Source organism: Amblyomma maculatum, chromosome 1 (assembly GCF_055883805.1).
Source record: "Amblyomma maculatum isolate TAMU_Amacu chromosome 1, ASM5588380v1, whole genome shotgun sequence".
In the NCBI taxonomy this organism is placed as follows: Eukaryota; Metazoa; Arthropoda; class Arachnida; order Ixodida; family Ixodidae; genus Amblyomma; species Amblyomma maculatum.
The window spans coordinates 158,530,795-158,557,131 of NC_139344.1; the positions used below are offsets into that span (position 1 = coordinate 158,530,795).

The 26,337-nt window shown below is 44.3% G+C and overlaps 1 protein-coding gene across 1 annotated transcript in view; it reads left to right on the plus strand.

The window, feature by feature from the left end:
• LOC146204726 (ATP-dependent RNA helicase DDX55) overlaps positions 1–26,337 on the plus strand; it is a 50,164-nt gene that overhangs the window by 18,023 nt on the left and 5,804 nt on the right. The window contains exons 6-14 of the mRNA XM_084589445.1: positions 2,380–2,569; positions 2,647–2,771; positions 12,795–12,884; positions 12,965–13,057; positions 15,211–15,325; positions 18,509–18,588; positions 18,660–18,748; positions 18,811–18,937; positions 25,297–25,384. Of these exons, the coding sequence (XP_084445571.1) occupies positions 2,380–2,569; positions 2,647–2,771; positions 12,795–12,884; positions 12,965–13,057; positions 15,211–15,325; positions 18,509–18,588; positions 18,660–18,748; positions 18,811–18,937; positions 25,297–25,384 (997 nt within the window). The remainder of the gene's footprint in view (positions 1–2,379; positions 2,570–2,646; positions 2,772–12,794; positions 12,885–12,964; positions 13,058–15,210; positions 15,326–18,508; positions 18,589–18,659; positions 18,749–18,810; positions 18,938–25,296; positions 25,385–26,337) is intronic.

Below are 26,337 nucleotides of genomic sequence, written 5' to 3' on the forward strand. Positions count from 1 at the left end.
TTTGAAGTGGATGATGCTAAAAGCCGGTGTCATGAACGCCCCTAACTCTGTGCTCTCTTTGACAACCAATTAATGGAAGGGTTGACTCGCAAAAAAAAAAAAAAAAAAAAAAAAAAAAAAAAAAAAAAAAACAATATTCCATGTAACCCGTAGCGCCCATCCGAAGTCGTAGCCTTTCATGGGCGTTTGCTGGGACCGCGCCGACAGTGCTTATTCATATTTCTGAATTGACAGGGCTCGAATTAACGAGTATTTGCGAGTGTCGGAGCTTGAGCAGAAGAGAGAGCAAGCAACCACGGCAGCCAACCCTTACCCTCCGGCGCTGCCATGCCGGTCATGGCGCCAGATATTTACCCACTCTTCCATGGTTCTATCTGGTTTCATCTTCTGTCCCCGGTTTGGACGCACGCAGCCTCTAACTGCACTGCTTTATCGCTGAGGTTTTTTTTTTTTTCTTTCTTTTGCCACGTGCTGTGCGCTAAGCCGCCCATACGCGGCAGCACTTAGTTCGAATTATCTGTTGCGGAACCGACTCGCGTTAAATTAGCAGGCTTTTTGTACACAGATCTCTATGAAGCTTTGCTGGACCAAGCAGTGTAGTTTGAATTATCCGAAAATTTGAATGATCGAGGTTCGAATTAACGAGCTTTCACTGTAATCATAAAATGAAGAGTTAACTCATAATTACCATGATAATCGGCTGTCAAATCCTGATATGAACTGCACAGAGTATCGTCTTATTTTATGTTCCTGAATTTGGACATACTATGCAGAAAAAGTTAATCGGTTCTTTTTCTTGTGACTGAATTGCTGATATGTTAACTGTATTCATGTAGTATCTCCCGTGTATTTATATTTCCAGTTACAGCATATACAGTCGAACCCGGATATATCGAACTCGAAGGGGATCGCGAAATAGTTCGATATATCGATAATTCGATATACAGAAATCGGCTTGTGACGGCACATACGATGCGAAAAAATGATACCGTATTTGTCGCGTAATCAACCGACTCGCATAATGAACCCACCCTCCATTTTTGCACACGAGAATTTGAAAAAAAAAAAAATGCGTTAAGGCTAGCTCGCTCACATGCAAGCGACGAGCGGCAGCGACAGAGCGAAAATTTTCAAACTTGTTGGAACTGCGTCCCTCTCGCCGCTCGAGCTCGAGCCACCGCGGCAGCTCAAAACAAGGTTTCTGTGTTGCATGTCGATGGCGCGCGTCAGTCCGTTTCGGTAGTCTCATCCACAGCTCACTGGCAGCGTGCCAAGATGCTGCGCAGCGATAACGTCAGGGCGCGTTTATCTTTTGATAGCTCCTGCGGTGGCGGGAAGCGAACTTGGCAGAGTGCCCGTGATGGCTTGATTGCACAAGCCTGGTTCGATTTATCACGCCGCGCTTGGGGCGGGCGTCATGATCGCAGCAGCTGACCGCGTGCTTTCGCTGATTCATACATGCAAGGATAAACGATAAAAAAAAATAAATAAATAAACAATCCGCAAAAAAAAAAGAAAAAAAAAATCCCTGCCGCTTTTTAACGTCCGCAGCCGCCATATCTTACGCTACGCCGCGCGTACAGCCCAACGATAGGAAAGGATGCCTCTCGCAAAAAAAAAAAAAAAAAAAGAAACAGAGAGCTGGCGCTTCTTAACATCCGCAGGCCCCATAGCCACGTCCGCCGCCACGCCGCCGCACGTAGAGGGTTCGCAACACATGCTGGAGAAAGCGTCCAACAGCTGTCTGAAAACGGGCTGAGCTGGCTTGGCGCATGCGTTGCGCGTGCTGAAGGAGAGAGATAGCTCAGCAAAAGAATGGGCACACCCACGCACTTGGCTAGCAAACTTCATTTGTTGGCGCGCGGGAAACGACAACTGCAGATGCGCGCGCCTTTGGGGAATGGGCGCGGCGCTGCCGAGACCAGCCGTCGCCGAACTGTCCCCTCTCATTCCTTCCGCGCGTGGCTTGAAAACGTCACGTGGCAAACGGCCAAGGGTAATGCGACCGTCTTTGGGGAAGGCACGCTTTCCAGTGCGTGGTGCGGAGTTCGATATATCGAACGACCGGTGAAATTGAGTTCGATATATGACGCGGCTTTTCTATGCTTTTACATGGGATTTTCAAGGGGATATTTCGTGAGTTCGATATAACCAAAATTCGATATATCCGAGTTCGATATAACCGGGTTCGACTGTAAATGCGTAAAAAAATGAGATTTGGATGATGTAGTGACATTTATTGTTTTTAATGCTGGGCATGCTCCAGGATCCTGATTTTTTGTTGTTGGTTTTGTTTGTAGTGAGGCCATTGTTCTGGCATTCAATGTTTTCATTGCTTTTTTTTTTTTTTTTTGTCTAATCTCTTCCCTTCACTTGCAGCATCAACACAATCCTGTCATTCTTGCCGAAGCAAAGAAGAACAGGCTTGTTTTCAGCTACGCAGACAAAGGAAGTAGAAGACCTTATTCGTGCTGGGCTTCGCAACCCTGTCAGTGTCACTGTAAAAGAAAAACCTACTGATAGTAGCCGCACACAACGTACTCCTGCACTTTTAAAGAATTTTTACATCGTAAGTCATTCTTCTTCTTCTTTATTTATTTTTGCAGGCATGAAACTCGTTAGCCTCATCTTTTGCTTCTTTTTCAGCTTTGTGAGGCTGACCAAAAGCTCAGCACATTAGTGGCCTTCCTCAGGAGCCATTCAGATGAAAAACACATGGTCTTTTTCAGCACATGTGCCTGTGTTGAGTACTTTTCAGCAGTTCTTGTTCAGTGAGTACCTTCATTGCATTGGGAACATGCAAATTTGTGATGAATGCATTTACTGTGTATTCATGTTTGTGCTTCGTGGCATTTTTTTTTCTTTGTCTTGTGTAATTTATATTTTCTTAGGGAAGTATATAGTGTAAATGTTTGGTTCCATGTTGTTGTTTTTTATCTTTGACTTTATAAAATGTATTTGGTTTGCTTGTACAACATAATGGTGTTAATTCGACCTCAGTTAATTCAAAAATTCAAATAATCTGAACTAAGAGCACGGCCCGGCCGAAGCCCATGTGAGTCTTCGGCGTTGACACTTCTTAATTTGGACATTGACGGGCTCTTACCTATTAATTCTGACGAGGGATCACATCGAGGTACGACCCACGCAGCGAACAATTGCCAAAATAGACCTCCCCAAACCTGAGTGCACAGAACAGTGGTGCCCGTGCACTTTGTGCACACTACAGTCGAACCCGGATATATCGAACTCAAAGGGGATCGCGAAATAGTTCGATATATCGATAATTTGATATACAGAAATCGGCTTGAGACGCCACTTGGGATCGTGAAATATTATGCGGTATTTGTCTTGTAATCAAACCAGTCACTTAATGAAGCCACCCCCACTTTTGCCCCCCCCCCCCCCCCCCCCCCCGAGAATTAAAAAAAAAAAAAGCGTTCGGAGGCACGTCTTTCCGTTTCGATCATCGGATCCACAGCTCATTTATTGGCAGTGCGCCACGATGCTATGCAGCGATAACGTTACGGCGTGCTTATCTTTTGACTATACTTTTGATAGATCTAGCAGTGACAGGGAGCGAACTTGGCAGAGTGCCCATGATGGCTTGATTGGATTGCACAAGCCTGGTTAGATTTATCACGCCACACTTGGGGCGGGTGTAGTCCACTGCCACAAAATCATTAGAAGCGTGATAGCTGCAAATGCCGTTTGAAGAAAACATTGCTAAAAGTCGGTGTCATGATCGCAGCTGACCGCATGCTTTCGTTGATTCATAGATATAAAAATGGACGACTCGCAAAAAAAAAAAAAAGAAAAGCCTGCTGCTTCTTAACGTCCTCAGCCGCCATGGCTTACGCTGCACTGCACGTTCAGCATAAGTAAGGATGACTCTCGCAAAAGAAAAAAAAAAGATTGCAGCTTCTTAATGTCCGCAGCCACCATAGCATACGCTACGCCGGACGTTCATCACGACGGCAAGAATGAACAACTCTTGCAAAAAAGAAAAAAAAAGCTGCCTCTGTGTTCGCAGCCGCGCACGTGCAGCACTACTACACGAGGCGCGTCATGGACGCGCAGTGCACGTCAGTCGCTGCGTTCACAACACACATTGGAGAAAGCGTCTGCCTCGGCTGAGCTGGCTTGTCTGCGTATGCGTAGTGCGTGCTGCTGCTAACGAAGACCGGGAATAAGAGAGGAAGGGGAGAGATAAAGCTTGGCAGAAGAGTGGGCACACCCTTGCGCTTCACTCTATCGCGTTTTCCCTCTCTTCTGAACCTCGCTGCTGCATTGGCTCCCTCTCGTACTTTCACGCACATGGCTTGCAAATGTGACGTGCTGGCGCGCGGCAGCGATCACCGCAGATGCAGGTGTCTTTGGGGAAAGAGCGCGGCGCTGCCCTAGACCAGCCGTCGCCGAACTGTGCCCTCTCATTCCCTCTGCGCGTGGCTTGAAAACTTCATGCAGCAAACGGCCAATGATGCGATTGTCTTTGGGGGAGGCGCACTGTCTAATGTGTGGTGCGGAGTTCTATATATCGAACGACCGGTGAAATTGAGTTCGATATAAGACACAGCTTTCCTATACTTTTACATGGGATTTTCAAGGGGATATTTCGTGAGTTCGATATAACTAAAATTTGAATTATCCGGGTTCGGCTGTATGGTAGGCACATTGACGATCGGGACTTTTCCCACTTTCGAAATACAGCTCAGTCGCATGGTTTTAGTTTCCTTTCCTTAACTTGATGGCTTAGTTTGGTTTATGGGGCTTAACGTTAACATCCCAAGGTGACTAAGGCTATGAGAGACGCCGTAGTAGAGGTTTCCGGAAGTTTCGACCACTTGGCATTCTTTAACATCCACTGACATCGCACAGCATATGAGTGCCTTGCTTTTCGCCTCCATCGAATACAGTCGAACCTGGATATATCGAACTTGAAGGGGATTGCGAAATAGTTCAATATATCGATAATTCGATATACAGAAATCGGCTTGTGGCGGCACTTATGATGCAAAAAAACGATACCGCATTTGTCGCGTAATCAACCCACTTGCATAATATACCCACCCTCCACTTTTGCACCCGAGAATTAAAAAAAAAGAAGCGTTAAGGCCAGCTCGCTCACATGCGAGTGATTGAGCAATCTCAGCGACGATGCGGCAGCGACAGAGCGAGCATTTTCAAACTTGGAATTGCGTCCCTCTCGCCGCTCGAGCCACCGCGGCAGCTCAAAACAAGGTTTCTGTGTCGCCGCGGCAGAAATCGCGAGCGTTTTTGCTTGCATTTCGATGGCGCGCGTCGCTCCGTTTCGGTCCTGTCATCCACAGCTCATTTCATGGCAGCGTGCCAAGATGCTGCGCAGCGATAACGTCAGGGCGCGTTTATCTTTTGATAGCTCCTGCGGTGGCGGGGAGCAAACTTGGCAGAGTGCCCGTGATGGCTTGATTGCACAAGCCTGGTTCGATTTATCACGCCGCGCTTGGAGCGGGCATCATGATCGCAGCAGCTGACCGTGTGCTTTCGTTGATTCATACATGCAAGGATAAATGACTCTCGCCAAAAAAAAAAAAAAAAAAGAAAAAGAAAAAAAAAGAAAAAGCCCTGCCGCTTCTTAACGTCTGCAGCCGCCATATCTTACGCTACGCCGCGCGTGCAGCACACCGATAAAAATGCATGACTCTCGCAAAAAAAAGAGAGAGAGAGAGAGAGATAGCCACGGGGGCAGCCGCCGTGCGCAGGGGGTTCGCAACACATGCTAAAGCGTCCGACGTTTGTCTGAAAACGGGCTGAGCTGGCTTGGCACATGCGTAGCGTGTGCTGAAGGAAAGAGAGCTCGGTAAAAGAATGGGCACACCCACGCACATGGCTTGCAAACGTCATGTGTTGGCGCGCGGGAAACAATAACTGCAGATGCGCGCGCCTTTGGGGAATGGGCGCGGTGCTGCCCAGAGCAGCCGTCGCCGAACTGTCCCCTCATTCCTTCCGCGCGTGGCTTGAAAACGTCACGCGGCAAACGGCCAAGGGTGATGCGATCGTCTTTGGGGAAGGCCCACCTTCCAGTGCGTGGTGCGGAGTTCGATATATCGAACGACCGGTGAAATTGAGTTCGATATATGACGCGGCTTTCCTATACTTTTACATGGGATTTTCAAGGGGACATTCCGCGAGTTCGATATAACCAAAATTCGATATATCCGGGTTCAATATAACCGGGTTCGACTGTAGCGGCCACCACGGTCGGGATTCGATCTCTCATCCTTAGGCACCTTGACTTGACCCCATCTCGTGGCTGCATTCCTTCAGCCAGTCGTGTCATTTGGGAGGCTGCTCGGCTTGTAACCGTCCATTTATATATTTGTTTTGAGATAGCATCATGTGGCTGCTTCCAGCACGTTGAAACTGTGCATGTGCATTACGCATGCAGTTTTAACCCCGTCAACTGCAACTCAAAATGCTATGAGGCTATTTTGTGAAGAGCCACTACTGTTGCGGTGCTATGCAGCGTAGAGAGTAGTAGAAACCCTTATGATTTTGAAACAGTTCTTCAACTTTCCTAGCATAGAAAGCAAATCACTTGACGAAACAGGGGAAAACTGTCGTTTGCAATAATATGTTATCTCAAGTGCAGATAACCACTATGCAGTTGTTCATCAGAAAAGTTACTGGTGTGCAAATGGGTTTTATCAGTTTTTCAGGCCAGTTTGATAATCAAAGCTTTCGGTTGATCTGAACATTTCTTCTGGTCCCTTAAAGGCCAAATCGCCGAGAGCTTACTGTACTATAAACACATTTAAAATTATGTTTCCATTAAGGCTACATGATGGGTCAGTTAATTTGAGCGCAACATTATTTTTGGCGATGTTTTTATTTGTGTGTTCCTGCCGAGAAATTTCAGAGGCTTTTTGTTTGATGAATAGATAAAGGATTTCAAGGGATGAAAATAAAACAGTTGGCAAAGTACAGGAGCAGGCATAGTTAAACGCTGCATGCTATGGCTTTTTCACCCCATTTGCACTTTGCCTTAAGATTGGGAAGTGTGTCATGGGCCTGCGCATGATGATTGTTGGTGTGGCTTTTCACTAAAGGGTCTGTCACACTAGTGCGACACGGCGCCGATTTGGTCTGCCAACAGAGCGTCTTCCTGATGTCTGCGTCTATGTCACACTGTGCCGACGGAAACAGTCGGCCGACAGTCGGTGTCGGCGCCGCGTCGCTCGCAAGACGGTTGTAGGCCAACGGTCGCCCAACTCCTCAGTCACACTAGCGAGACAACGTGCAAAACCTCCCCGCCGACTAGGCCCTCCCATTCTCAGTCTCTTAACGTGTCATTATACAATTTGTTTTCTTAATCCTTTTATTTTTTCTGCCATACGAGAGACTCCTTTTTACACCTACTACCATTTTTATTTTGCTTGGTTTATTCTCATAAAATTAAGGAACGCTTTTTTTAGTTCTATTTCATAAATTCGACCATACCAAAACAAGCGCGTCACCAGTCATGATTATGGGCCGAGACTGAATACTGCCCAGTATTTTACGATTGTGGTTGCTGAATCAGAACGGCAGTGTTCGAAAAGTAAAAGCTGTTCACGGCAAATAAGAGACAGTATATTAAAAGCAGAAAAAGAAAAAAAAATCTATTCCTGTGGGATCGAACTTACGACCTCCTGTACGATAGCTAGCTGTGCTGACCACTGCACCACCAAAGTTAGGCTTACCTGGAGTAGATATGACGGTGCTTTCAGAGGTTGAGATATGGTTTTAGCTGATATGCTGTCTTGCTATGTGAAAGTTGCGAAGGCAGTAGTAACGCTTACCAATGACTGCCCGGCTTGCTGAGAGTAAACTGCAGATAGTTTGAATCATGCCGTGTATGGGCCTAGTGCGCTGGTATGGAGGCGCCTCTGCTCCGGAACAAGTAGCGCCACCTCCCGCCGGCGCAACCATATGTGGTATGTCTGCTCATCGGAGAGAGGCGGCGGAGTGAACGCGAAGTCTACTCTTCTTGGCAGAAACCTTGTTAGAAGAAAACTTTTGTCGGTCATTTCCTGCCTCCTGCCACATGCGTACACAACAGACACATGTACCATGTGTGTGTGTTGAAAAATAAACCAAAAGCAAAGCGAAGAAAGCCGCTACCCATTCATGCCGTCTGGTAGAAGGCCGCCGGCACTTTGGGCGCAGCGCATCGTCGGCGCGGGAGCACTTCTGCTGGCGGCTCTACGGGTTTTTTTCTTCTTTGAAGTAGGAATTCGGAACCCGAACAATATGGTACTTTGAAAGTAAAGACATAAATAAAACAAAAACTAAGCCAGTGTGCAATGCACAGCACTGGCTTTTCGCCTCGGTGGCAGTGTATGTGGAAACGGCATGCTAGACCCCCCAGAAGCGACAGCCGAGAGCTGGGCTCCGTTGGTCAATAGAAAGGCAAAAAAAAAAAAAACACGTCTTCCCCAAGACGGGACGAGCAGGCTGTATATGGAGATGTACGCTAAGGCGTCGGGCCTAGCGTGCACGTGCTTTTTCGGCGATTTCTACCGTAGTTTTTATTTTCTACTAGATGCGTCGAAATGAGTGGTGACGGTTCAGTGCGCGGAAAAACAGCCATGGCTGAGCAAGCTCCACAGCGCGTGCTGTTCGGGGGAAAATTTCGGGCGATCGGGAATGTTGAGACTTAATTTAAGAATATGCTTGGTGCGCGGTAAGAAACTGTACGAAGCCAGCACGTGCATGGAGTGCGCGGGGAACTTCACGATGCAGAAGGGCCCTCGGATATCTTCAGAAAATGCGCTGCCGAAATGAAAACCGCCTTCTACGACGTCAGCTTGGAGGTAAGTTTTATTCGGCCCTTTCGGCATCTCTTCACCACATATGTAATTCATTTTTTTTGTATGTAGTTGTTGGCGAACTCACGCAATATCACGGATGCCAGTTGCGTCTGCAAGGCCGGGTGCCACTGTTAACGATGCGATACATTGCTCTCGTATGATTTCCAAGGAAACCGCAAAAAAAAAAAAAACTTGATTTGCGATTGCTTCCCGATGTTTTTTTTTTTATAACTATTATGACACCCATAAACACAATAGCAGATCGAGCTGTTAGTTTAAAAGGACATTTTCTCTTTGCGGGGAGCCATGAACGTGTGGCAAGTCCGAAAGCGCGCACTCCTGCAATGTGCTTCGCTCTCCATGTCGTGCTTCTACGTCTTCTACGTCAGGCTAGGCTTCCCAAAAGCGAGCGCCGAGAGCAGCTGGAAACTATCATAAGGAAGTCGTTAGGAAAAAAAAGGAAAAAAAAAGCTCCCGTTGGGCAGGAAGGCTCCGCGCTCTCTACAACACAGGCCGTGTCCGAAGGCCTGCCAGCTCTGGTTACAACTTTTAGTAGTTGTTACAACTTTTAGAGCTCAAGTTGGGTCCCGAAGTAACAAAAAAAAAAAAAAAAAAAGACCCGTTTATTTTGTGTTATCGCGCGTGCGTGCTTGAAAACAACCTAGCGTGAAGTACTGTACAAAAAGAAAAAAGAAACCGTGGGAAATGCGCAGCCGAAACGAAAAGCAATGGGTGCGTTATGAGATTCGAAATGACTAAGTAAGTACAGGCCCTTGTTTCAGTCGGCGTTTATTTTTTTATTCTTACGGGGAACCCAAAAGAAATCGGAACACAGCGTCGGTGCTACCCACGGTTGCGGATCCAGACAGCCGCGTTTTACAGCGGCGCCTCCCAGACGGCGCCACATGTTCGGCCAAAGCTGCAGCGCACCAGGCCCATAGTGCGTAAAACCTTCGGTGGATTTCGTAAAACCTTAGGCGTATTTCACAGGGTCGGCCGTGGAACCACAGCTGCTGTTGATTCTGTTGTAAAGTTTAAACGCAAGTTCTGCGCTTTTTTGCACACACAATTCTTGAAACACATTGAATTATGGAACAAACATTTATTGCGTGATGCGTAACATAGCGTTGAAATTGGGTTGCGAAGTAGCGACGCAGCGGCTAGACGTTGTGACTGTAAACACAACGATCGAAGTGCGCATGAAGATCGGCATCTCTGCTGGCTTCAGGAAAATAATCGCTTGATTTCATCATTTCTTTGTCACATACTGTGTTCATTTTGCACTATTCTGTGCAGTTCGGAAACGCGGAAAGATTGCTCATGGTCCCGATGCGCGCTGCAAATCTATGCGCCCTGCATCACCCCGAAAAGAAAACGCTGTCGTTGATATTCCACACGCATTCGGCAGCCCCGAGTATTTTGGCGGCTCATGCTTGCGTTTTGGTCAGGGATTATGCATTGATTCTACTTTTTTACGTTTATTAGTGCTGAAAGGTATTCGCCGTCAACGTGGTGTACTGAGTCGGCTTTACGTTTCAAGAAAGTTTTTGCTCGACGGCCGATCTCGCAAAGACTCGGCCACCTACAGTCGGCAGACGGGTTTTGTCAGTGTCCCCGGCCTCTAAACCTGTCACACTGGGTTTTCGGTCGTGTTGGTGCCATCGTCGGTTTACTGTGACAGCTTGGTCGGCCGCAGACACGGTCGGCCGACGAGTTGGCCGACCGTCGGTGTCGGTGTCGTTGTCGGGTCGGCGTCGGTGTCGTGTCGCGCTAGTGTGACAGGCCCTTAACACACAGTATTTCTTGGGTTCTTCTACGGCAGATGTGACTGTATTGAGAACAGAACAGTATGCTTCATGAACTTATGTCCACACCTGTACAGCCTTTATCAAAAGTTTTACAGCTGAGAGGGTTTGCTTTTAAGCCGTATAATATGACTTCTGTAATAATCGTGGAAGTCCTAGTCATTGGAGAGGGTAGGACGAAAAATCTTCTTGCCTTCAGTAAGTATGGAACCTGGGAATGTATTACGAGGCACATAGTATCGCTCAGAAGTAGACCCCCTGGGCTGTAAACGTTTGATAAAGGCTGTACATATTATTATTTAGAAAAGGAAATATAATTGAGCTGTCATCACTTGCAGTGAAAAGTGACATTCAGGGAGCCAGGTTTAACCCTTTCAGAAGCCATTGGCCAATTTACTATTACATAAGATTTTCACCTTATGCAAGCCCAGAGAAGGCCCAGTGATTTAATTTTGCAGCACAATACATCCGCGATTCGTTTCTTCCGGTGTGTGCGGGACAAGCATAGCGCTTGTCCCGTGTCCCTCCTTTTCTCTCGTGTGCATGTGTGTTTTTTTGCGCTAAGAATGCCGTCTGAAGCTGAAAACCATCTAGCCCGTCTAAAAGTTCTTTTAAACCATTGGTGTGTGCATAATTAGGTTGAAATGTTGTAGTGGTCCTAAAATTTTAACATTACTCACGGGATTGAGGTATGCAGAATCAACTATCATTTGGTAAGTTTGTCAAGCAAGGTCATTTCACAAAATGCTGTACATTAATTTTTGTTATCTTTAGATATCTGCATGTGGTAATGAGCATTTCTTCCTTAGTATATTTATTGTCACATATAAGTGCACAGTCTCCAAACCGGCCCTCACTATCCCAGTAGAAATACACTAATGGCCAATTTGCAGATACAGCTACACATTGCTTTGCATTATTTGCTGTGCCACTTGAAGGGTACCTTACACTTTTGCTCTGCCATAGTGTACTGTAGAGTTACAGTTGTATACCAATTGTAGTGCAAAATTTACGACCTGGTTTTGAATGCAGAATTTGTCAGTCGCTTTGATGTTCTTGTGGTAACTTTCTCTCTCTCTCTCGTTTTCTTTTTTTTACAAAATTACACGTGCCATAACAGTCTAGTACTTGACAATGTCAAAGCGTGTGCTCCTAAGAAGATTTGTGATGTTTGGAAATATTACTCTATTCGCTAGGTGCAACCATTGCTAGGTGCAGCTTAGGAGGGCGAAAGCCGTGAGTTCGTTGTGTACCCAGTAGTGTACTACATAATGCAAACTCTAAGAGGGTCACGCTTCACTTCGCTTAAAGGCAATCTGAGATTGACCATAATTTTAGGCAGAATGGCTCATAATACCATATTTACTCGCATAATAGTCGCACCCCCAACATTGGGCGTCAAAAATTTGAATTTTTTTTTTCCTCGCGTAATCATCACACCACCAATATTACCACCGCGAGAGTCTGCTAGTAGTAACAAGCGCCATCTTTGGAGCGCTACTGAACTTAGCTGACCTCGTTGTGTGCACGCGCTACCAGGCGGTGATAGCGTGCTCATCCTTTTCTTTTTTTTTCTTACCTCCATGATGCTCGTAGTCGTCGCCATTTTGTGAGGTGTCTCTGTGTCGCGTTGTTATTGTTCCTTCGTTCCGTCCGTGTTCTTTGTTCCACCGTCTACCGTGTTCTTGGTGCCGCATCGCGATGGGGCAGTACGCAAGTTATACAGCTGCTTTTAAGCTGAAAGCTTTCGAGTATGCGCTACAGCATAGCAACCGTGCTGCCAGCAGGCACTTCGGCGTCAACGAGTTTTGCGTAGTACGCTCTGGAGACGGCGATAGACACGGACTCGAGTCAAGTCTCTGATCAAGAGTAGAACTGTATGGAGGGGAGTGATGAGGCTGCGTGCGGCAAATAAAGTGCTTTGGCATTTTGTGCTTTTGGAGACCCTTAACTTTTATAACAAGGGTAAGTTCTTGAAAGTAATATTTAGGTTATATTAACAATGGCTGGCCTAAGAATCCCAATTTACACCGGTTTAAATTGAACCGGTCTAAATTTAAATTGAAATGAACTATTACGTATAAAGTTGTTCTCTGTGGCCATCTTTATAATCGTGTAGAGTATGTTACTTCCAGTTTCAAATGAGCGTCTTATGCAGGCTACTGAAAAACATGACTGTTATCCACATTCATGGCAAGATGAAGGGAAAGAGGCAGAAAGTCTTCAATAGGTTCATGAAAATGGACAAGTAAGTGAATTAAATTGCATTTGCAAGCTGTTAAAACGGCAATATTTTTTGCAACTTCCTTCGCCCTTCACTGTTTTCAGAGGTGTGCTAGTCTGCACAGACGTTATGGCTAGAGGAGTTGACATTCCTGATGTCCACTGGGTCCTGCAGTATGACGCGCCAAAATCGTCCAGGTGCCTGTTTCTTTTTTTGCATCTATCCTTCCTGCTGTACAACTGAAAAAGCTGGAACCTTACATTAGTACTGATTTGTGAAGTACCAAGGCTTCAAGACTGGTTTGACATGTTCATTCTAATATGGCCATAAAAAGAAGGCTATCACCTCAAAAAGTAATACATCATAACTTGTAGGGGTGTTTGTTCTTCAGTTGGTATTCTTATTCAAAAATCTCATATTCAAAATTTTCGAATATTCGAAAATTGTTTGTTGAATACACCGCAGATTCATTGCACTGCATGCTTCACTGCAGTTCTTGATGATTCAATTACTGTGATGCAAACAGGTTCAGCAGTTTTTTGAGGCCCAGTCAATAATTTGAGTCTTTAGTTAATTTGGACATTTTTTTCTGCTCCCTTGAAGGCCGAGTTAACCAGAGTTTACTGTGTTCAGCAGCGATATGGTAGCTCCATCAGTTTTCATGCAGGGCCTACATGTACAAAACAACAAACAGAATCCAGTAAAAAATTAAACTCACCTTTTCAGTACGGTGTACAGTAAAACCTCATTACAAGAGACACTAAGGGACCGGACAAAGATGTCTCTTGTAACCAAAAATTCTAAAAGCGCTGTGTTGATCAGTTTATGGCACATCAGCATATACTAAATGCATTCACACGCAATAACAGGAAATTGTTCAGGAAAGCTTAACGAAGTCCTTCATACTAGTATGTATTTTTGTGAGTGCATAGTGTATTCCTTCCCATATTGTGAAGGTAAAGCACCTCACTTTGCAAGCCTTCTTGTTGCTCTAATACCTTTGGAGTACTCTTACATGCTCGTCACCCTCAGATGCTGACACTTTTCCTCCGAAATGTCCTCATAGTCATCCTCTGTGGAGCATGTGCCATTTACTTCGCGAGAGTTGCACAGTCTGCAAGCTCTTCGGGAGCACACAAGATCCACATCTGCAGATACAAATTCCTCAAATGAATCTGGTACCTCAGCAGTCTCTTGGATGCTCACCCAAGCTTCATCTTCAAAGAAGCTTTCCACAGTATCCATATATGTGCCCTCTTACATCATGTCGCCACATTTAAAGCCTGCTTGTCTGAAACTGTTTTCACAGCTTCATTTCTCAGGCCACTCCAGACACCTGAAATCACTTGAACAGCAAACTTTGTATCAATTACTATTGTACAGTCTTGCTGCCTGTCGAGCAACAGGCGTTCTATTAACCTTGTTTTGTACAGCAACTTGACTGAGTGCATAATGCCTTTGTCTATTGGTTGAAGGTAGGGTGTGGAGTTTGGAGGCAAAAACTAACTTTGGTGGCTTTGAGCATGAAAACGTTGGTGCTGCAAGAAGCATTGTCTGCAAAGAGAAAGACGTCAGGATTCTGAGCTTTCATCTTGTGATCAAATTTCAACAGCGAGGAGTTAAAAATGCTGGATGTCATTCATGCATTTTGATTTGCTTTGTAGGTGACAGTAATGCAATGCCAGTGGCTGAAACAGCGGGGTCATTTTGACTTTCTAATCATGGGGAAGCACTCCTTCTCAGTTCCTAACATATACAACGAAAAGGATGCTGATATGAAACAGAATTTAGCCAGGGGAATCTGAAGTGCATCATGTACGAGTTGGCATGCTTCAGCTGCATTGCATGAGCACACCTGGGTTGTATCTCTTCTAAATAGTGAAGATTTCACTTCAGGGACCTGCAAAAGTTGTCCTTAGTAACCGAGTGTCTCTTGTAACCACGTCTCTTGTATGCAATGTTGTTAACGTGGCAGACATAGGAAAACCAACCAAACCATTTTCAAATGTCTATTATAACCGAGTGTCTCTTGTAACAGTGTCTCTTGTAATGAGATTTAACTGTATTCAGTGCTAGTTTAATGTTAGGTATTTGCAAATGTCATGTGAATTTTGAAACAAACGAATGTTTGCTATTTTTTAGTTTTCCATTTTTGTTACTGGTCAGATATTTGATATTTGATTCAGTATTCAAAGGCAATTTTCCCCATGTTCATATTCAATTCATGTTCAAAAATTTTAATATTCGCATATCCCTAATCATAAGTGCAGTTTTTGAATGCTTCCTTTCCAACTTAACCATTCGTCATGTCTTGTTGTTGCTTTATTAATTTTTTCCCTTCTTCCTTTAGCTCATTCATTCATCGCTCTGGAAGAACAGCCAGAATGGGCAACGAAGGAAATGCAGTGCTTCTACTAATGCCCACTGAGGATGCGTATGTTACATTTTTGGAACTGAACCAGAAGGCAAGTTGCTCGTCATGCTGTTAAGGTTGTCATGCTAAAGGCTGTTCGAGAATCTTTTCAATCAGAGACTTCAAGCATGGTGTCATTGGTGAATTTTCTATGTGCCAGCTAAGGTGCAAACTTTTGGGTAAGCAGCAGAAATAGGCAGAAATGTGGAACATACACTAGTGCTTGAGGGCTTGGTGAATCTTCTAAATGTTAGCTTTTTCTACTTAAGCATAATTTTGCTGTAGCATAGTAACTGGTCATTTACATTTCTGTCAACTCTGTTGTGCAGTGATCCATTTGGAGAAGTGGTTGTTCTGTAGGGTGACACAAAAGCTTGCGGGCTACCTTTGTTTTACGAGCATGTGAATGTTCAAAATATTGAACACAAATTGAGCATTTGTCGCTGCAGCATATTTTGTTTAGGTCATGCTCTGTCCAAGTGAAATCTGTGAAGAGTTTAAGAGTTTCAGGCCTTTCGTTTAGTTTCCCATTCACACCACGAGGAAAGTAATCTGGTTTGGCATGAATCATCTAGCGTGTGTACATGTGTCAGCTGTAACTTTTGCAGTGTCACATCGGTCAGTGCTATTTCTCAACACTAAATGGGCTGCTGGTTTCTGTCTGTAATGCATCATGTAAAGTAAGGAACTGCAACATGGAAGGTTGCAAAAACAAATACTAAAGCCATGCACATTAATTAATGGATTGGTATGCACAGGCCTTGCTAAGTAAATCGGGGGATGAACTGCAAATAATCATTGATGACCTAGACAGGGAAAGTAGAAAGGTAGGCTTAAAAATCAATATGCAGAAGACTAAGGTAATGTGCAACAGCCTCGGGAAGGAGCAGCAGTTTACGTTAGGTAGCGGAGCACTGGAAGTAGTAGGTGAATATGTCTACTTAGGACAGGTAGTAGCCGCAGATCTGGACTACGAAAAGGAAATAACATGAAGAATAAGATTGGGATGGAGCGCATTTGGCAAGCACTCGCAGATTATGACTAGCAGCTTACCGGTATCGCTCAAGAGGAAAGTATACAACAGTTGCATCTTACCTGTACTCACCTATGGGGCTGGAACATGGAGGCTAACCAAGAGGGTTCTACTTAAGTTGAGGACAACCCAGAGGGCTATGGAACGAAAAATGGTAGGCGTAGCATTAAGAGATAGGAAGCGTGCAGAGTGGGTCAGTGAAATAACTCAAGTTACTGACATTCTAGTGGAAATCAAGAAGAAATGGACATGGGAGGGACATGTAGTGCGAAGAGAGGATAACTGTTGGTCGCTTAGGGTAACAAACTGGATTCCAAGGGTAGGAAAGCGTAGCAGGGGACGGCAGAAAGTTAGGTGGGCGGATGAAATTAACAAGTTTGCAGGGGTCAAGTGGATGCAGCTAGCACAAAATCGGGTTAATTGGAGAAATATGGGAGAGGCCTTCGCCCTGCAGTGGGTATAATCAGGCTGATGATGATGATGATGCACAGGCATCCTGGCCTGGCTAGAAAAGTGGTGAATTGTGGGCGTGCTTGCATCTAATTAGGCACATTTTTCTCTTCCAATATAGCAACAGTGTTTAAACCGCCACATATCATACCTTTCAGGCACATTGGGGTTATGAGCATCTGTAGCAGCCAATATTCTGATATCTGGTATGAGTGTTACAAAGAGCAGTGGCCAGAACCCACAACTGACTGCTGCTCCACTGCAGGATTTCTGTAAACAGAGTGGAGTCTTGTTTAAATCATATTTGCAGATTCAAACTGATGTCATGGCTGTGTCAGTCATATGTATTTCAACTGGAGTAATTTGAACACAGCCGTGTGCAACAGCTAATTGGGAACAAGTCGCGGACCTACTGTATTGGTCAGCAAAGCACGACAGCACAGCTTGCTGCCAGCCCAGCAGCAAGTCGTTCATATTGATAGTCATGTCAGTCATGACTGTCTTGAGCCTGTGGCTTTGGTAGTGCTGCTGGTGCAGTGTGCCTGAACGGGTTGTCATTAATGCCCTTGACTGTCTGCTGTCATCTCATACTGCTTATTGCAAGCCGTCTTTGCTGTGCTAATGTGCACATTTAAGGCTGCTATTGACCAATCAGTTAGTACCAATGCTCAGCACTGCACACAAGCAAAAAAAGTCTAGTGCTCACTCTCTAGAGCAGTTAGTGGTGTGGGGCATAAACCCATAATTCCAATCAGTCTCCCTTCAGTTGAAACTTTGTGTAATTCAGACTAACTTTTTGCCTTCTTGGAGCAAATATGATGCCTTTTTAAGCACAAAACCAAAACTGAGTGCCTGTTGGTAGGCTGGAAGTCCAATGCAAACACAACGGCCATGTTGACATACTGCAATGACTGTGGTTCCAAATTCTATCTGCTTCAATGTACCATGACAAGCACTTTAATTTGCTTCATAGCTTGAGAAAAGAATAACCATGTAGTTGCCATTGATTGCTGTTTCCCTTGAACCAAGTGACGAAGGTAAAGAATATGCATGAAGGACAGTAATGCATGCATGACATGGCGCAGCAGCTCAGCGGTTTGAATTGCGTGATGCAGACTCTGCAGCATGTCATTAGGAAACGCTGTTTGCACGGAGCTTCCTGCATGCCTCATGTACTCTGTTCTGGCTCCGTTTCGTTACACAGCATAATTTTAAAAAATGATGGATATTTTTTATTTCAAAATATTATGTGACGTCGCCTTGTCCATGGCTACCAGCTCCCCTTTGATAGCGACCACCAAGGTGCGTTAATCTAAAAGCTAGTCAGTGATTTTGAGTTAACTGCCTAATTATAACGTTCATGACACCTGACAGTTCATTCCTTGAAAAATTTTCTGTCTATTTTGAACTGCATACTTTCGAAGAATGTTTTTGTTTGCTTGCCCAGTAATAGTTCATTATGAATTGTTTTCCTTTGCTGTTTGGATATCTGTTTCATTATTATATTCAATGTTCACTACAGTAAAGAAATAAAAATTCTGACTTGGATAGGGATTATGGCTTTCTTTTTAAATATATTCAGATTTACAGTAGCAAGGTTCTGCTTTAATGGATTGAGTACTAAAAGTTTCGGAGTTACAGAAAATGTTGTAAAGCAGGGTACAGAATGACAGACTTAGTGGAGAAAGAATGCTTATTGCTGGCATTTCATTTTTCTGCTGTGCTGGTTCTGATAAGTGCCCTGTTTTGTAGGTTATGCTGGAAGAGATGAACCCTCCTCCAGTGGTCAGTGAGGTCACTTCAAAAGTGAAAAAAATGGCTATGAAAGACAGGCAAGTTAAACCATCAAACTGCCATATTCTTCTTTTCACGTAAAGTAAAGAAATCACTTTTATCTTTCCAGGGCAATTTATGAAAAAGGAATACGGGCTTTTGTATCATATATTCAGGCATACAGCAAGCATGAATGTTACCTTCTGTTCAGGATAAAAGGTGAGGTTAGGGTGTATAATGTGCACACAATGCATTGCTGCCTCTGTCTCTGAACTTTGCAGATCTTGACTTTGCTAAGGTAGCCGAAGGCTTTGCTCTGCTCAAAATGCCATACATGCCTGAACTGCGAGGCAAGAAGATAGAAGGCTTTCAGCCTTCTAATATTGATGTGAAATCAATTCCATACAAGTAAGTTTTTTGAACCTTAACAATGTAAGCCCACATACTTATTACAGTAAAATCTAGATCATGGTGTAAGATAGGGGAGATGGCTGAATGCGCTGCTCTCCCTTCAGAAAGGGCATGTGGAGTAGGCGCTAGCGGTTCGTGTGCGTCCTGACAGATGGCAGTTGCACGCTGCGGGCCACCATAGTGCGAGCCTGCAGGGCCTCCCACAGCTCTTCTTTGTGTTTATGGCTGGCAATGCTGCGTCGTGTGTCGTGCATGGTGTCATATTTACAATTGTTCGACGAGCGTGTCTCTACACACTGGCTGAACATATGGGAGAGGGAGGTTGTTTCTGGCAGAATATCCCGCGAGTGCTTTCTGACATACTCAACTGCTAAGAGCTTGCGTGTGACAATCCTGTCCGCAATTGAACTTTCTAAACATCTGCTTGGGGCCTGTGGTTTTAAATACGTGCTCACTGGGAAGTTTAATCAAGATGTTCTTGAAAGGTTTTTTGGAATAATTTGCCAGGCAGGTGGTCAGAATGGCATCCGTCAATGCCAACATTCCTTCAGCTCTATAACATGCTGTCCATATACAGCCTAATATAGCTGCCCAAATTTGGTAACTGCCAGATCTAGAATGTAAATGACTCAGAATTAATTATGCTGTCAGATCATACATCAGCATTTCAAGATGATTCGGACCAGTAAAGTAAATTCAGAAGCTGAAGCGAACCCTTGATGGCTTTGTTAACGCAGAAGTAGCATGTGAGGATGTGTTTGATCATGTTTACCAATCTGTAAATGTGGAAGACTCTATTATATACTGTGTTACTGGGTTTTTGTGCCGAAAACTTCTGAGGCACTTGACATGTTCAGAATACAAGCAGGGGCTTGTTGCACCAACATAGCTCTCAGAAAAGCCTGAATCAGCCTTTGTAAACTGGAAGACCAGTGGAAAACTGCTGCATCCCACTACCAATGTATTTAATCTCTTTTCTACCACAGAAACTTCCTTTCAGAAGCTTTCTGAAAGCAAGTTCGCTTACGAGCAAACTCTGAATGAGGTCTTGGACACCTTTCTTTCGCGTTCCCCCACACCACTCATAACTGCACGTAACTGACATAACTGCACAGATCTTTCACTACTTATATCTCAATGAGAATGAGGTAATACTGCAAGCAAAAAACATGTGAAAAGGCAAACAAAACCAGAGAGCTGGTCTAGTAAACTGGTCTAGTGTGAGCAATTTTTTACAAAGGTGACTCATTGTGCCGCCAGAGATAAGCACTATTTCAAATGCAAGTATAGGATATATATTTTGACAGGGAGAGCAGGTGTACAGTATTAAATGGCATTTGGGTACCTTTTATGTGTTTCATAGCACATGAGGAGATGAATTGGGTGATTGCATCCAAACACTGAAAATAGAAAATGCAGCGAGAGACCTTTCTGATTACTTGGATTTTTTTCGTATTTAAACAGATTATTTCTTGCGCTTGCATTGTCATTTAAAAACATCTTTCTATTTTGCATATGATACATGGTTCATTGTTTTGCCACAGTTCTGCACGTATTTCCTGTGCCTGTTTCATTCCTTTGTTTTTTTATTCCTATGCTTTCAACTACTCTTAATTTTGCCATTTATCTGAGCCCACTGTTGTGTGTATCAAATAAAAGTTGTGTTCGTGTGTTTTAACTACTTCTGAAATTGTATAGTAACAGCAAGAACAAGGAACTGTATTACCCTGATTCTTTATCTGGAAAAAAGCAAGCCAGGAAAGTGCATACCAATGATATCTCGCTGCAGTAAATGGTAAAGACTGGTTGCTTTGTTTCTGAGTTTTCTACTAATCTGCAATACAACTTGGAGACATTAGCAACCGTGACACTAACATAGTTGCTGTGCAGGAATCCCAACCTCACATTGCTATACAAACACGGCACATCGCGACTGATCATGCCTTGCCTTATAACTGCTTTACTTTCCCAAAATGCAGAAGTATTGCAATATGTTTTATTCCTTATCTAGCGCTGTTGCTTTGCTGCCTATCTACAAGAATGAATTTCAGTAAGCGAGCCTGTCCGATGGAAAATGTGCATTCTTCAAACGCTTGCTCCTTCGCCCCTTAGCTCGCAGCCCGCAGCCATGGCCCGCAGTGCGCCAGTGCCATCTACCTCGTAAACTGAGAACACCGAGCGAAAACTCGCCACGCCCACAGCCTCCGTCGACACACCTCTCCTATCTTACATCATGATCTAGATGATACGAATCCGTTTGATACTAGTTTCGGAATGATACAAATTTCGGGATGATATGAATCCGTGAAATCCCCGGCCGAAGTGTATTGTGTACAATGTGCAAAATTTCATATGTTCCGAACGCTGTCCCGCGCCACTACGGAGGATACAAATGCGCGAACTGCGACCGCAACCTTGAGCAGTATGCACTGCCCGCACATCGTTGATTCCGCGATCGCCAGCCGCGCTGTATGTTCGCATCACGAGCAGTTTGCGGTGACACGTGGCCCGCATCTCACCGACGGCGCAATTATCTGTCGGGCTCACGCCACTCAAGTTTTCAGCGGCGCATGGCCCACAAATCGCAGATGTCGCAACCGCTGCAGTTGGCGGCAGCATACGTGGCGGGCGCGCGCGGCCCGTATGTTGCCATCTCCCGACGTGCTGTACGCACCGCGAGAAGTTTGTGGCGATGCACATCTGTTAGTAGTCGGCGGCGTGGGCGCACACAGGTCGAACATCGCAGACTTCGCAGTGAGGTCACGCTGTACGCATCTCAAGCAGTTTGTGGCGACGTGTGGCCGGCATATCGCCATCTCTCGTGCTGTACGCACCGCGAAAAGTCCGCGGAGGCACACGATTCGCATGTCACCAACGTCGCGGTCGCCTGTTGCGCTGTATGCGCCGCAAGTGCCGAGATGTGACCGCACGACCTTCTCGGGCATAAACAGATCGGCGCGACTGCCTTTCCCGCGCTTCTGCACAGTTATTTTTTTTTTTTTTTTTTTCATTTTAATGATATGAATTTTGGATGATACAAATTTTTTTTTGTGACACCGTGAAATTCGTATCACCGAGGTTCTACTGTACTTTGGTGCAATGGCGAAGGTGTTCTGAGATTAGGTTAGTGTGTCCAATCCGGAGCCATCGCACTTATATTTTAGTGCCAGAATAACTGATATTTCGGAGCTTTAGGTTATCTTAATCAGTTCTCAAGTAGGTTTAGCTCTTCATTTCAGAAAGGTTGCCCATGTTCTCCCTCACCCGTGCTTCTATGGGGGGTCCAGTCTCATGGAAATTGTCCTCTTATTCCTGTGACTAAGCCAGAATTTATGACCAGGCACAAAGCTAGATGAGCTCGGATTTCAAGGAGGGCCCTGATTGGATACATGCCTGCCTGTGACTCTCTGTATAAGAGCTAGTATACTGGCGAGCTGGCACATTACCAGTCTGGTCTTTGTTTACTGCACTTTTTAAAGTCAGTTGCTTTTATAAGATGCTTTTTAAGTCAGTTGAATTCAAAAATCGATTGTGAGACATGGGCACTTTATAAAGGTGGTAGTAGGAAAAGAAAGTAGTAGTGGTAGTTTGTGTCGTACGGACTATCTGTGGCTGCTGCTGGTAGGTAGCAATCCACCGTTAAGTGCATTGGAGAACCAGTGGACTGGAGAAAATTTAAAAATGGAGAAACTGAAGGCACGTGCTGCCAGTGAATAGTTGCCTTGTAAGAGGCACCCATTAAGACACGGCATTGTGAGGGGATGTTTCATTGCGAAGCACAGCAAAGAAAGCTGGCTTATTCTAGCAAGGAAGTGAAAACATATTGAAAGGGTAGCAACTATACAAAGTAAGCATGGAAAAAAAGTCCTAATATAGCTTTAGATAATGGCAAGTCATCTAACCAACATCTGGACAATGTCTTGTCTCTCAGCACTAAGAACCAGGGGCCAGATTACATAACGCCTTGAATACAAAACGTGCCTCAAATATTTACAATTCTCCGCTCCTATTGGTTGGCCTGTCTTTTGGTCGGGGCCAGCCAATAGCAGCAGGGCATTGAGTGTTCGAGAGCGGTACATAATCTGGCCCCTAGACAAAGAGCTTGGCTGGCACAAGGCCTTAGCAAGGTTGCCTCCGGTATAGTTTGAACCGTGAATGAAAATATAATGCCTGATCATGTCTAGAAATTACGCGCATCTGTTTGGGCAAACCACACAAGTCTTCTTGCATAGTATGGTACTTATGTTGAAATGTGAATTCACCACGAATATCCTAGGAGTTAATTCGGGCTCCTTTTGTGCACTACTAAGGAAGGCTTTGTCTATTCTTTTCTGCAGTCTTCTTGAATTCACAAGGCATGGTGCTAACTGAATTCCTAGTAGAAGAAGTGTTTATTGGAAAATACCATGCTACCCTGATTCAGTACCTGCAAAATGTCGTCATTCATAGGTAGAAAAAGGCTGCATCATTGAGACAGGGCATCCACACATTGTGCTGCTGAAGAAATAGCTGCCATTCACTCCTGCTGTTGGCAACCAATTGCCGTACCCACTGGCCCTTTCACACAGCCTAACTTCCATCCAGTCCAAAACACGCACACATAAAGAGAGAAAAAAAAAAGGATATCTGGGGTTCATTATTACACTGCTAATGGGGGCACAGACACAACGGGCTGTGTACTGAATGACCTAATTTAGAGCCAGCATCTAAGTACTGGAGAATTGTTGGGCCAAATATTTGGATATTGGACTGCACTGCATTTAAAGTGTGCATGAAAAAGGAAAAAACTGAAAAATAATTTATTATATCCATAATCGTATTATAAAATTTCATGATAAATTCATAATGAATAGAAAGACTATGGCTCTGAGGGCGCTTACTTGGATCACGTTTTTTATTATATGCAAAGAACTGCATTATCTCAGCCTACTTTTTTTGTGTGTTGAGCACATTTTGTATCATGCTTTGTTCTACAGTTTCCAAGCTCTCAACTAGTGAAAACGCACTGCCCTCAACAGCACTACAGTGGCAGCGCAGCAGATCCAAGGCAACAAGTGCTTTTTGTAATGCCCTCAATGTCTGCGGGGTGTTCACACAAAACTTGTGAACCGATTTCAGTGTTTGTCAGTTCAGCTGTAGTCACTGCGGTGTCGTTGCCGCCTACGAAGTCATTGAAAGTTACTGTTTTGGATGCTGCCTACAATACACGAGAAAGTTTTCCATGTTTCGCAGAGTTCAGCTTTTGCTTTGTTGCAATCGTCACTGTCACCACCACTTGATGCACAGGCCCCGTACCACAAAACCTGCATGCTGAAAGCAGTTGGTAATCACTTCGTGTTTCACATTGTATCACGCTGCTTTAAACATCTTGCTGTTTTCCACGCATTAAGTGATTTCCAACTTTATCTTTAATGTTAGGGCCGCTCTCTTCTTTGCAATTATCGCCATGATAATACATGCGATGGCGCACTCCTACACACACTCTTCAGACGAGACAACCATACGCCACCACTGTCAATGGCTAGCACTGCTGCTAAGATGAGAAAAAGTAGAAATGAGCAAACGGCCACACTGCTGCTGAAAAGAGCTGCTGCTGTCTGCAGTTGTGAGGAGCGGATGATTTTTTTGGCTGCCAACTCTGTATGCTGGTGTGCATTATGTGGTACTGTCGGTGCCAGCGAGAGCACAGAAAATTTGCTGAGAACACTTGCTACACCACACTGCACTTGTGTAGTGTAGCGAAGCCTGCCGCCTGGCACTGCAGTGAGGGATAATTGGTGTCGCAAAGTTTGTGTGGCTACTGTGCTAGATACCCGGGTTCGATCCCAACCGCCGGCGGCTGCGTTTCAATGGAGGTTGGCTGGTTGGTTGGTTGCACAACTTTTATTTCCATCGGAAATGGGTGTCCTCTTTCCCGCCCCTGGCACGCGTGCCGGGGAATATTTTAATGCTGAACTGCATTTGTTATAGGAGTTTAAGAATACATATGTTTGGAAAAATGTTCTGGAAAAGTTCAATATTGCCAGTCATTTGTTATATGGATGTTTGTTATATCGAGGTTTGACTGTAGTCAATTTACAGAAGCTGGTTTACAATGTGCTAGCACAAGAACTCATGGTGACCATTGTGCATGAAGTCTTTCAAACCCACTTGCTGTGAAATAACAAAATGTAGCATGACTGTCTTAATCTTTCACTGTGTATGTCTGTGTGCCGTCTTTCTTATTTGCCTTCATGCCTTTTTTTTTTTAACTCTTTCTGAATGCATTCAAAATAACTAAGTTTGCAGACTAATAGAAATAATGCAAACATGCTGTTCAGTCACACTTAAAATGTTGCTCTTGTATCTCTTCACAGAGACAAAGCAAGAGAAAAACAGAGGCAAGAAAATTTGAAAAGTGTGGTGGAAAGTAACAAGGCTGACACTAAAAGTGCTAAGATGAAGGTAAGAAAGGTGATACTTATTTGCTTAGCTGCAAAGCCAATAAAAATAAACTGTTTGGCACGTATGAAGTCTTCATTTTCATGGAAGCTAAATGGAGATTGTTGTGGTAATGAACCTGATATGTTTAGCGATTATTTAAGATGGCTTGCCACATAAAATAAAAACTATTTAATTGGCAGTCACATATATAAATTTTATCTCGTCTTTTCACAGTACTTAAAGTGTAAATAATGGTGCAGTTTATTTTCTGTGAGTTATTTAGTTGCAGAATAAAGTTAATATTTCTAGTTGCACCAGCAGTGATAAGTAAACTTTGAAATGCCACAATAAAAAGAAGCTGTGATATTTATGTGTTCCTAATGCAGCGAACTAGGGCAAATGTGACGTGATTAATATTAGAGATAACCTTTACATAACTGAAAAAAGTTCCAAAAATATTAACTAAATTTGTTAACCTATTATTATTAACGTGCTGTAATGTCAAAACGTTCACATATATCGAATTATTGCTTTCAACTCGGTATCATCCGCTTGAAAATTCCATGCAAGGGTATAGCAGCATTTGCATTAATATGTGCCGTGCGCCTGCAAGGGGCACTTCTCCTAACAACTCTCCCACGATCACTTTTTGCTAGGGGTGTGCGAATATTCTAAAATTACCGAATACACCCAAACTTTTCGTGTTCACTGATTTCCCCGCACTGCGCACAATGCTTGACCGCTCGGGCTGTGTAGTGAAGCATTCTCAAAACGAGACTGGGCAATTTTGTCTAGAGGTGACCTTCCCTTTTGAGAAGAAGGCTGTCCCGACAGCATGCATTTGATGAAACCTTGAAAAAAATGGTATCTTATATGCAGGCATCGGACCTGCATATAAGTAAGTTTTTCAGGTCCATTTGATAATTCAGAGCTTTCAGTTCATTCAGACATCCGTTGAACGCTCAATTAACGAG